Consider the following 12,633-nt stretch of genomic DNA (forward strand, 5'->3'; position numbering starts at 1 on the left):
GCTGTGGGTCCTTGCCTGCCTTCCCTGTTTTCCTAAACTAGCAAGTAACTCCTCTTTCAGGCTGGCCCGCCACATAGCTGGGTTGCTGCCTACAGATCGCTCCCCTCCTGGCCTCCCAAATCATTGCTGCAGCCAAGTTGCCTTTTACGACTTGGCCAGTGTGTTTGTGTAATGGTTGTTTGCAGGACAGTGCCTAAAACACTCCCACTGCTCTGGCTTCATTGCACAATCCCTTTGTGCCTTGACAAGTGAAAACGTGTCACCCAGCAGAGGCTGCCAGCGCATATCAGAGACGGGACAGTGCTTGATTGCTGCGAAGCCAGAGGTATTTTGCCAAGACAAGAGCTCCATTGAACATCCCAGGGAGCCTTTGAAGGCGATTGTCTAGGGGGGAAGCAGTGCTTTTACAGTACCAAGGGGGCAGGTGGCAACCCTGAATCTACCAGCCCCACACTCCCACGTTGCGTTTGTTGCCCGATAAATGTGCTTCCGGCCCAGTCTGGCTGCAGCTTGGAATGCTTATTAATAATTGACCAGACTAAGATGGTTTTTTTTGTGCCAATCCTTCTTTCAGACAAATATTTCCAAGTCTCAGCAGACCCCATTGCTGGAGTGACTTCCTGTTGCCAATGTGGCAGGGCTGTGGGGCAAAAAGAAAGTTTGTTTGTTTGCTGGTTGGCACGAGCAACACTTAAAATACCCCGTATCTTCACTCTGTGTGTTGCAGCAAGAATGTGGCTGCTCTCCAGGCAGGCCCTGCGCAGATGGAGAACACACTTTCGTTGCAGAAGGTCCAGTCCCTAACACCCCCACAATGACCTTGTGTCAAGGTCTCTGGACAAAAGTATTAGGCAGCAAGCAAGGTGGTGAGAAAGATCCTTCTCCATCTCAGACTCAAACTTTTCATAATGATGAGAACGAGAAGATTTACTGCAGGAAAGATGGTTGTGTCCAAGTTCCTCACATGCCATCAGGAGGCCAAAAGCAAGTGCTTCAAGTCTCTGCATGCAGCCTGCAGGCACTGTAGGACTCCTAGAACTGCCAAAAAGTGTTAGCTGTAACAGAATTAAACAACTGATAACATGCCTGCCTCCCTTTCACGCAAACACTGTGAATGATTTAATTAGTGACAAGTGCTTCTTAAAAGGCATTGATCCTCTGAGCTAGGATACCTGGGTAGCCATTAGTATCTTTCTCAATCAAAGATGACATTGCCTCTTGACACAAGGCTTTCAATTGCCCATCCATTTTTAATGGTCTGGCAGGCTCTGCCCACAAAAAGTGAAGGAGGTGCCGGAACAAAAGGTGAAAATAATGGGACTCTCCTCTCACACATATAGGAAGCTGTCTTGTACTGAGTCAGGCCATTGGTCCATACAGCTCAGTATTGCCTATACTGATTCCATGATGTCAGGTAGGGGTCTTCCCTAGTCTTACTTGGAGGCAGTCCAGGGATTGGGCCAATGCCCTTCTGCTCTATCATTGAGCTGCAGCCCTTCTACATGACATTGCAGAATAGGCTTAAAGGACAGGAGGGAAGGTGTGGTTGTTGTTGTTGTTGCTGTTGTTGTTGTTACAAAATGCCCACATTGGTTCCCTCTCCTCATTTCTGGGACTGTTAATTGCATGGTTAGCACAGGCCTCTGTAGCAGATGGTCATTCTCCTTGGCAATAAAGGGACCCTCTAAACGTTGCAATTCTTTTTTATATTGGCCAGGTGGTGTTGTGAATTATAGGTTGCGATGTGTGCAATGATGGACCGATAAGGGGCTGACAGTCGCATACAATATTGGGCTGGTGAATGACTCTATTTCTTTGGGGAAGGAGCGTTTTCTGTGTTTGGCCAGGTGGGCAACTTCCTTGCCAATTAAGATAGGGAGATTTCTTGTTTCCGTCCTCCAAAGAGCCCTGAATTAGGATGCCTTTTTCAATTTCCCTTAATGCTCAATGTTTTAATTAAAAATCCACCAAGGGACTTTGCCTTACGTAATTCTGTCTTATTGGACAGACACCAACCATATATAGGGGAGCGAAGTCATCAGCTAAAGGGAAGCTTGCAAGGATTTCTACTTTCCTTGGGGAAATTGTGTCTCCTCCTCCTCCTGTCCCCATTTTACCTACAAAGTGGAGATATTGTGAGTGTGTCTTGGATCAGACTCTGGTTTGAGACTTGGGCAGCGCAGACACAATACATTTAAAGTAAGTCCCCCGCAAAGAATCCTGGGAACTGTAGTCTACCCCTCACAGAGTTAAAATTCCCGGCACCCTTAACAAACTACAATTCCCAGGGTTCTTGTGGGAGGAGTGCTTTAAATGTATGGAGCATACCCTGTTCTGCTTTCCCATATGGAGCTGTCCAGCTATGGAATGTTGCTGAAACCAAACTGCCTGAAGGGCTGGGAGACAGAGATTCTAGATTCAAACCGTCTGATCCAATCTCACAAGTCAGAGGTAAATCTACTCCATGGGTAGGCAAACTAAGGCCCAGGGCCAGATGTGGCCCAATCACCTTCTAAGTCTGGCCCGTGGATAGTCCGGGAATCAGTGTGTTTTTACATGAGTAGAATGTGTCCTTTTATTTAAAATGCACCTCTGCGTTATTTGTGGGGCCTGCCTGGTGTTTTTACATGAGTAGAATGTGTGCTTTTATTTAAAATGTATCTCTGGGTTATTTGTGGGGCATAGGAATTTGTTCATTTTCTTTTCAAAATATAGTCTGGCCCCCCACAAGGCCTAAGGGACAGTGGACCAGCCCCCTGCTGAAAAAGTTTGCTGACCCCTAATCTACTCCTTTAGAAACTTGAAGCTAGTGCGAGTTCTCTATGGAGCTTGGCTTGTGTAAGAAACTAAATCCACTTTCTTTTTAATTGCCTGCATATAGGTATATAATCACAACCTCTTCTCTAGGAGTATGGTACTTTAACAATGTCAACCAAACATACTACCTAAAGTTGTCCATCTTCAAGAGTCATGAATAGTTCATTCTGCAAAATGGGAGTAAGTAAGGAAAGGAGAAAAGGAAAATGTGGCTGCGTTTGTCCTTTTTTTATAATTGCATTAGGTTTCTATATCTTACCGTAGCATGAAAAACTTCAATAAAAATCTTAATGCCAATAATTCATTCTTCAAAATGAAGCTGAACCATTACGGGGTGTGTAAACAGGACACCAATACCTTTGACTGTTGTTTTCTGAGGGTGGTGCAGCTGGTGCAGCCACCTTACTAAAGCCAAACAGATCTGGATTTGGTCGGTGCCTGGAATGAAAATTGCCTGGGAATCCCATGTATGCCATCTTGAATTCCATGATACAAGAAAGGTGTAAAGGCACTAAATAAAAATAAAATAATAGTTTTGCATATCTTTTTGGCACAGAGTGATCTAGTTTGGCTTATAAATGATTTCTCAACTATGTAACCCACCTTCAATCATAGGATCATTAGTAGGAACCAAATTGTTCTGTGTGGTTGGACAGGAGGGACATATTTCTTGGGAACACCACATAAGACACAGTCCCAGTGTACATGTTGGCACGGATCAAATGAAAGTTTCTTTAAGGAACACTCTAGTCTCCTGCTTACAAAGTCTGCAACAGGAAACTTCTCCCTCGAAGTTCCACAAGGTTATTCCATATCTCTTGTCAACAATCCCATTAGGTAGGATGGGAAATGGTGACTTGCCCAAAGCAAGCAAATGAGCTTCATGGTGGACCGGATTATAGGTCTGAGTGCAACAATCTGTCCATTATTAGGTTTTGTAGATTTCAAGCTGCATTTTCCCCAAAGTAGTGACCAGTGCTTGGATCGCCCCTTATTGATCAACTTCAATCTCCTCCCAATCAGAAATGCATGGATGATATCTATAAAAACATCATGCCCAGATTTACACTCATGCAGATTTACATGTGTGCAGGCACTTTCAAATGCACAAACGTATACAGCTTGCCAGTGTTAGGATTAGTGCAGAGAAAAGTCAGATGTAATAAATTCCAGATGAGAACATTGCATTTAATTAACTGTCCCTGTTAATGTTTAAATGTGTGTGTGTGTGTGGAGGGGAGCATCTCAGGAAAGCTCACCATTCTTCAAGGCAATTTGTTTCCTATGGTAACTCTGACATCATCTCTCTCTTTCATGCTAATGTGTATTCACATGTGTGCGTACACACACACACACACACACACACACAACAATGTAGCAGAATATATACATGAGTAAGGGGGTGCTGACTAAGAGCTCCCTCTGTAAATCTTACAGTTTCTGGTGCGGAGGTCAAAAGAGAGATTTGCATAGCTCTTCCCAAAGTGATTGCTTCCCACTGGTGAGATTTACAGAGAGGTGTGTTAACATAAGCAGAGGTAGAATTATGCCTTTTTTCTAGACATAGAAAATGCATGCATTCATGGCCATCTGCATGATCATAGAGAAAACAAGCTCAGTGTACACTTCCAGAGCTTTGCTTAGTTCTGAATGCTCCTTACACAGGCAGAGAGTGGGCCAGATGCCCTCTGCAATCAGAACATTCCATCCCATCCATCTATGGCTGCATACACATCCCCTACATTTAAAGCATGTGACTTGCCCTCCAAAGAATTTTGGGAACTGTAGTTTGTTACAGGTTCTGGGAAGCGTAGTTCTGTGAGGGGCAAACTACAGCTCCAGCTTTAAATGTATAGTGTGTAGGCTGCCTATGATTCATTGTCCCAGCTGTGCTCCTTCTTGTCTCATCTGATTAATATAATTTGCGGGTAATATTCACCATGCCTCTGCTTTGCTCAGCCATTGCCCTCTCCCTTTCTTCTCTGTTCGAATGGTACTGCACAGTCACACAAGGAGGGAGAGGCAAGCAGGCTCAAGTCTCATGGATTGGGAAACACACACCAGCTAAAAGTAGTGGTGGAGTGTCGAATATTTAGGAGAAGATCATGAACTGCAGCACCTCCTGTTGGTTCCATGCAAGACCTTCAGGAGAATTGTGAAGTTCCTTTGTCACACACGGTTATGCTAGATGCACACTCTTAGGCACAACTTGAATTCAGAGAGTTGGATCTCTCCAGCAAACCCCAACCGCCCCAGCTCCATTCCCATGCCCTGTGGTGACTGTCAACTCCTGATTTCAATTAATTGAGATATGGCAGGAATGTAACCCCCTCCCCAAGCAGGGGACTGACCTGGGCTTTCACTCTATGAAGGAAATTGATGGTGTAATGGTGAACGCTGCTGGGGAGGGAAGGCACGAGGTCAGACTCTGTCTGAGTTAGACTAACTCCCTCCCCTGGCTGCATTCTTGCCTCTTGACATTTGAAGGCCATTAAGGTTGGATCAGCGGATCAGGACTTTATTGTTTTATTTGGAAGTTTTCATTTCCACCTGGGACAGCTTGGGGGAGACGTCAGCAAAGCAACAACTTAGGTCCTATCCTTACACAATACACATGAAGTGGAGGTTGGGATTGTGTCCATAGGCTCTGAGCCCTGCCCTGCCCCTTGATCCCCTGGTATCCTGCTCTCCTGTCTGCGCACTCCATCCCATCTGCACAAACTGACAAAACAGGTCTAGTCTGCCGTCAAGTAGCCTTGTATTTGTAGCTCAGGTAATCGGGCTGAGTCCAGGTGAAGGCCAAGAAGTACACATACTTCCTGATGGTGTAAGACTTTGCCATTCAAAGCTATTGCAGAAAGAGCTGGAGACCATATACATCATCTTATGCATTGCTATTCATTCAAAACCTCATCAAAAATTTGACAGGTCTTTATCTGAAGTGGGGAGGGGGGGGACATGCAAGCCTCCAGGTGCTTCTGGACTCCAACATTCATCCATCCCTGTCAGCATGACTGATAACCAGGGATGATGGGAATTGTGGCCCAGTAATATCAGGAGAGCTGCAGGCTCCCCATCCCTGATCTAAATAGTGAGATTTTGCCTGAGTGCTTTTGCGTGTTCTACTTCTTTCACTATGATTTACCTACATAGGATATGCAGGTCTGCTATGAGCCTTTGGCTCTGGGAAGTGCCTGCTTTAATCATTGCTATCACTAGCTGTGGGGGACTCCTCTGTCTGTGTTGCAGATGCTGTGATATTTGAAGTAGCTGCACTTGAAGGACTGAAGCCTGAAAGAGGCTGAGTTCCAAGTTGTTCTCCACTCATGAGAGAGTGACGCAGCAGTCATCTTCCCCTCTGCTTTGTCAGTGATCAGGGTCACAGACTCTGTCCCCACACACAGTCCAAAAAGAAGACAATCATGGACTTACGCAGCTGCAATCCCATCTTGTTCCTCTTCCAGACTTTCATCTGTTTTTCGCTGCTGTTGCTGACCCAGTCCTCTTGCCTCAGTTCCAGTTCTTCCAGCTACACCAAAAATAACTCCTAAGAACTGCAGGTCCTGAACTTCCAGTTGTAATTTTCAAACAGAGATTTATTTTTAAAAGCTAATCAACATTTGCCTGGGATTTGCCTAGCAACAAGTGAGATCTGGGCACAGGACAAAAGAGTGTGGGCATATGTCCATGACTAGATCTTAAGGATGGAGATTCCTCCCCACTCTGCCATACCCCACATGAAATCCAAGAGCGGTATAAACATCCATGTGGTGAAAGAAAGAGTTTGGTGAAGCCCTACACTGGGACATATGCCTGTGTAATTAGATGCCAAAATCGAGCCTCTCTCATTTAAGAATAGGTACCCCTTCAAACTGGTGTTTTGCTTGTATTTTGTGTGTGTGTGTGCATTTGTTGTTTTTTTGTGGGTGTGTTCTTCATGCAATAGCAGTGTATTACTAGTGGCTTTATACTGGACTGTCTGTTCATACCTCATTCTGCCTTATGAATTGTTCTGCAATGCTTCCCAATATTATTGTATTATTGCTGCCTTTATAGGCACACTTGTGCTATATAGAGCAACAGAAGTAGACCAAAAGGTATACCAGAACATTTGTGGTATAAAAAGAGGATTTCAGCAGGAAGTTAAGGTGTATGTACTAACTGGAAGCAAAGCAGCATGCCCTCCCCAAAACTTTTGCAGGTAAAGACACTTTTGCCGAGACCTGGGAGAGGAGACGGTAGAGGAAGATTGGAAGAAATTCAAGACTTATTTGCAAAAATATTGTAAATTGTATGAATCTTAAGCAGGATGCTAGATTATGAATAACTTGGCACCATTAAAACAGATGAGGTGAATGACGAAGATAAGTTTTATTTAATTAGATAATGACTAGGCTAAATTAATTTTTTTAAGGTATTGAACAAATTTATTGAAATTGTGGGATATAACATCGGGAAATTAGTTAGTAAGAATGGAAATAAGGTGATAAATTGCTGGATTAAATTTTAATTAGGAACGCAGGAGCGGGAGATGTGAGGAAGTCCAAAGATGACAAGAAAATGTGTTATGATATGTACTATTGTGTTTTATTTATTTGTATTGTAATTAAAAAAAAATCCTAATAAATATTTATAAAAAAAAGAAAAAAAAAGACACTTTTGCAAGCAGGATTGAGTATACCCAGCCAGATACCACCATGAATGCAGAATAGAAAGACTGCACGGGGTGGGGGTGGGGGAACTAGGTCCACACCCAGCCTGTTTTGCTGCTTTTCACCCCCCCCACCCCCTGTTGTGTAATGCTTTTTGCATTTGTTCAATATATCTGTGTAAAGATGAGAAGAGAAACAATGAGGGGTGTGGCGCAACAAGGGACAAATGTGACGTGTTAAGCCAGGTGGATTTACTTCCAAATAAATCCACCTGGAAGCATCCACTTGAACTGACAGGATGTATGGCCTCTTCCAAGTGTAAACAACGGAAGAGCCATGCTAGCCTTTCATAACGCAGAGAGAAAGAAATGTGTTCAATGGCACATTGAGACTAACTTTCTTTAGAGGCTTTTATCTTCATAAGTGACCATCTTACTTTAGCAGATACGGAGATGGAACTGGGATGTATGGTTCAAGTATGTTTAGGTCACTGCCCAAGGCTGCTGTTTCAAATTGCAAGAGCATTTACTGATGGTAAACACGCCGGCCTTTTGTGGGCCCAGCTACCTCATCACAAACAGAATTTGTAGTGAGTATATTTAGACACTTGCCTATAATTTCAAGGACAAGCTTAAAGCAGGTCAGTATCCCTCCTGATGTCTGTTCTGATGTAGTGAGGGACTTTACGGGGAGAGAATTAGAACCTCTTTAAAGAGGCACCTGTTTTCCCAGTGCAAAATGTAGAACCAGAACTATAATCATAGACAAATAAGGGTCAGGCTGCCCCAGCTGTTTCCAGTTATGTTTTGGGACCTATTTGGGAGTGGTGGGCGGGACAGGTTAGAGCTGGAGCAGGCAGTGTTCAGAAAAGCAGAGGTCTCTTCCCTTTGCTTGACACAACCAACAACTGGACAGGCATCCCTTTTCAAAATCTCTGGTGAGAATTGTGAAATTGCACGCCCACGCAAGCGGAAATTATGCCTGCTTGTAAACATGTCTCTTTTTATTTCCTATGTTATTTCTCACCATGGAGACTATGGGGAATTCTCTAAAGGAGCAGTGCTGTTTCACACAGTGTAATAGAAATAAAACCAACCCCCAACCCTAAACCTGGCTATTTGCAAATGTAAAAGGAAGGAAGGAGGGATGGTGGGAGGAAAGACTACCTTATATTGGGTTGGTCCACTGGCTGGTGAGAGCTCTTTGGTGTCTTGAATGAGAGCCTTTAGCTATTGGGATCCTTTGCAGCAGTGGTTAGTTCAGAAACGCAGAAATGATTGTCGCAACCATGCCTGCTCACAGCCACGCCCCTTCTAAGATTACGCAAACTTCTAAAATTATGCAATAATCTTATAATTATACAACAATAATAATTAAAATGCAATGCAGCAGTCAGTGCAGATATCCATGTGCTCTCTCAGCTGAATCTACTCTTTTCTGTGCACACACGGGGCAAATGGTTTAGAGTGCTGCAGTAATTTCATACAGGGTGGCTTAAGTTGTGTTTTCCATGAAGTTTCACTGTACGTAACAAAACTTGCATGCCATTTTCTTAGAAGTGAAGCAGCTCTCTCCAAGTTTTAAAGAAGATTGTTGCTAACATGGGTAAGTTTTCTATTGTAATCGATCCTATATGTTTGACATTTATAGATATATTTCCCCCAAAGTGTGTCGTGAGGACTTATATAACTACTTTTGTCTGATATGTTCATCCATCCCCACATGCCTGCCCCCAAATTGTAGTCCCTGCCGAGCCCAAGGGACTAGATCAGCTACCATAGCAACACTGCATCTATGATAGCGCTTTATGCTTTACAACAGGGGAAAGGAACCTAAGGTTTGGGGGCCAAATGCCTCTCTGTCTGGCCCTCAGGACTTTCCCCAGGTCACACCTGCACAGGCTCTGCTCCACATCCTCAAATGCATTTGCCCAGCTGGAATTTGTTCTTCCTTGAGCAAAGGTAATACCTCTTGCTTGTCTAGCTAGAAGATGGAGAGATGGGAGTCTGAGCCTAGAAACCTCTGACTTTTGTGCTGCTGGTATGTAGCCTAGCCTACAGTGCAAAAGTAAGAGCCGCACCCATTGCCCCACCTCTTTTGCCTTTGGCCCCACACACCCTAGTGTGTGGCCCCTGAGGAATGTGGCCCCTAGGGCTGAAAAAGCTCCCCAGCTCCTGATTCCAAAGAGGTGGACAATGCCATCTGCCCTGTGCTCAGTCTAGGAAGGGACAGCTGTTTCCATCCAGAGGAAGCGGCAGCTCAGTACATCACGAATCTAATCGGTACATAGAGGGATCCCCATTCCTATGAAGGTCGTGAAGTCAACATTATGGGCACTCTGCACGGGCATATATCCCATGGGAAGCAACTTGTGCAGGCAGGCATAACGTAGGTGCCAGTTCTGTGGGTCTCTGTGACAGGCTGTGAGGGAGCCAGCCAGGGCGCCTTTGGGGGAGTTTACTGCTCTTTCTCCCCCTGCCCCTGCGCCCTTCCTTCTCCTACGTGCCCGCTCCAGTGTCAGGGTGCCCTGCCCCACTGTGCCACCTCCCTCTCCCTCGCTCTCTTTCTTTCACAGCCCTGCACAGTTTCCTCTTTGTTCTTTCCTGAGGAGAGAGGATCGTGTGTGCGTGCCTGTGCCAGCTTTCCCTGAGCTTCCTCTCTCCCCTCTTTCTGGGACACCGTCCCTGCGCTAGCAAATGGGTCCGTCTGCCTCCATAGGCGACACCCACACACCCCAATCGCTCCCCTTTCTCTAGGCAGGGTGCCACCTGATTCTGAGAAATTCCTCGGGCCGGGTGAGCTTTCCCTCCCTCCGCCCCCCAAGCGAGGTGCGTGTTTGTGGAGGGGGGGAGGCTTCGCCCTTGAATCCTCCCCTCCCGCGTCCCTTTTGGAGAGAGGCGCAGAAGTGGGGAGAAGTTTGTTCGAGCGCGCGCGCGTGAGGTGGGCGGGGGGGGGGGAAGGTACCTTGACCCAACCTCAGGGAGGAGAAGGGGAGGAGGAGCAGCAGCAGCAGCCCAGCGGGTTGAGCCAGGCAGCCCTTTCCACACTCAGGCAACTCTCCCCTCGAAGCACCTGCAGCTTTGGGTTGCCCTGAGCTGCCCCCTTCTCCGGGCAGCTGGAGCTCTCGAAGCCTGGAGCGCAGGGGCTTCTTCGCTGCCTCAGTCCCCTCCCCTTCCCCTGGCAGGCTTTGCGCGGGAACCGGGTTGAATGGGATGTACCGTGAGCCTGGTGTGCTGTGAGGGGAGCCCTCGGCCCGTTCCCCTGCCCGGGCCACTGAGGCACCGAGGGACAGCGGCGGCGGCGGCGCCTCAGAAAAGGAAGCAGCTGCCAAGGGTGAGTAATGAGTCCCTGAGGGGAAAGTCAGGGGGGGGGTGTGAAGGGAGAGAGGCAGCTAAGAAGAGTCAGAAACTTTTTTTTTAAAGGTGGGGGAGGAATAAAAGGGAAGCAGGGAAAGGAAGGGGGTTTAGAAGGAGCTGGGTGGTGGCAGGTGTGCAGGACTCTGAGGGGACAACGGCAGCCATTTCAGGAGCTGGCCCGTTAGGGTGAAGGGGTCTCTGTCCCATCCAACTCAGTCTACTGCCGGCCAGACCCCAAACTGCTTGTGCCAAAGGGTGCCCAGGCCTGTCAACTTCATTCACAGGAGGTGTGTTGCAGAGAGAGGGCAGATAGGAAGGAGACTGGCTTTTATTGGCTCTGCCTGGCCTTGGCTTGGCCCCCAGCTCTTGTTGGGCTCCTTGGCCTCTGCCCTCCTAGTCCCAATGGGCCCCAGCTGCCCCTGGAAGGAACAGAGATAAAGGGAAGGAGAGGTGGGTCAGTCGAAGCGAACTCAGTCAAGTGGATCATCCTCAGGATTTGTCACAAGGGCCCACTGACACGTGGCTTGTGCGGTTTAAGCAGTGCTGTGCTGCCACACGCAGCTGTTTGGGCAACTTACTTGCTACCTGCTTAGCACAGCCTTGGTTGGAGAGGCAGGGAGGGTTTCTGCTGGCTATGTGTAGCTTGATCATGTGAACTTGCCCTCATTTTCTGTGGTGTGGTGAGAAAGAGACTGAAGCCTGTGATTTTTAACAGAAGAAAAGAGGCATCACTGGGGGGGGGGAGGAAATGTGTTATTGGGGGTCTGCAATCAATTAAGAAATGCTCAGGGTTGAGGCTGTCAGTCCTGTTCTCCAATTCAGAGCTCACATGACCTTTTGGAACCTATGAAATTTTGGACAACTGAAGACTTTTATTTTCCCATTTACCTTTGATAGCTGAAAGACCATGGCTTTGGATCTGCTACTTTTGTGTTTATTTTCTTTGTGTATCCCCCCCCCCCCCCCCAGTATTTCATTCTCATGGTTGCCAAGCTTTGGCCACCTATGGCTTCCAAAGGGAAGTCCACAAGCAAGACATGAGCATAATAGCCCTCTCTCACAACTGATCCCCAGCAACTGCTGTATCAGAGGTAATATAGCTATTGAGACGGAAAGTCTCATCCACCATGAACTTACTTAATCTCCTTTTACTGCTATCCACATCTGTGGCTACCACTACATCTCAGGGTAGTGAATTCCATAACTTAACTATGCACTGTTTGAAGAAGTACATAAAGTCCTGGGAGATGAGGGTGAATTTGAGGGAAGGTCTGAAGGGAATGTTGGGTGCATGAGAGTGGGCAAACTAGTAGTGAGATGAAAGGACTGGGGACCTTACAGTAGCTGGGTTAGGCATCTGAAAGATGGGGCACCCCATCAAATTTAAGTCATTTCTGAGAGATTGATCCTGATGTTCATGGTACAACATGGAACATGTCAGAAAGAAGGGGGGGGAATAATTGTTTGGCCTATTTGTTGATGATCTGAACAACAGGATTAAACCATAGAGAGGTATATTGAAGTTAAATATCTGGAGAAATGTCCCAGCTATTGCAGCATTCAGCTTGCCTAAGGAAGTTGTGGCATATCATAGCTTGGAGGTCTTTGTGGAGAAGCTGTACAGGTATCCATCAAAGATGTTTTAGCACACAACGATTCAATCTCAGGGCAAAAGTTTGGATGGGTGTCTTCCAGGAATGATTCTCTGCCGGTTTCATTCTCATTCAAATTGAGAGTAGCAGCCACTGTTCTTCTCCCTGCAACCTGCATTTACGAGGAAGGAAGGAAAGAAGGAAGGGCCCAGAATA

The 12,633-nt window shown here is 46.4% G+C and overlaps 1 protein-coding gene across 11 annotated transcripts in view; it reads left to right on the top strand.

Annotated features, from left to right (window-relative positions):
* Window positions 1–10,661: 10,661 nt before the first annotated feature.
* The window catches only part of TNS1 (tensin 1), a 327,307-nt gene continuing 325,335 nt past the window's right edge, over window positions 10,662–12,633 (top strand). For all 11 annotated transcript variants that reach the window (XM_079968266.1, XM_079968280.1, XM_079968283.1 and 8 more), the window contains exon 1: window positions 10,662–10,802. In XM_079968266.1, the coding sequence (XP_079824392.1) occupies window positions 10,677–10,802 (126 nt within the window). In that variant the 5' untranslated portion in view covers window positions 10,662–10,676. The remainder of the gene's footprint in view (window positions 10,803–12,633) is intronic.

This window comes from Podarcis cretensis, assembly GCF_951804945.1.
Source record: "Podarcis cretensis genome assembly, chromosome: 1".
Lineage (NCBI taxonomy): Eukaryota > Metazoa > Chordata > Lepidosauria > Squamata > Lacertidae > Podarcis > Podarcis cretensis.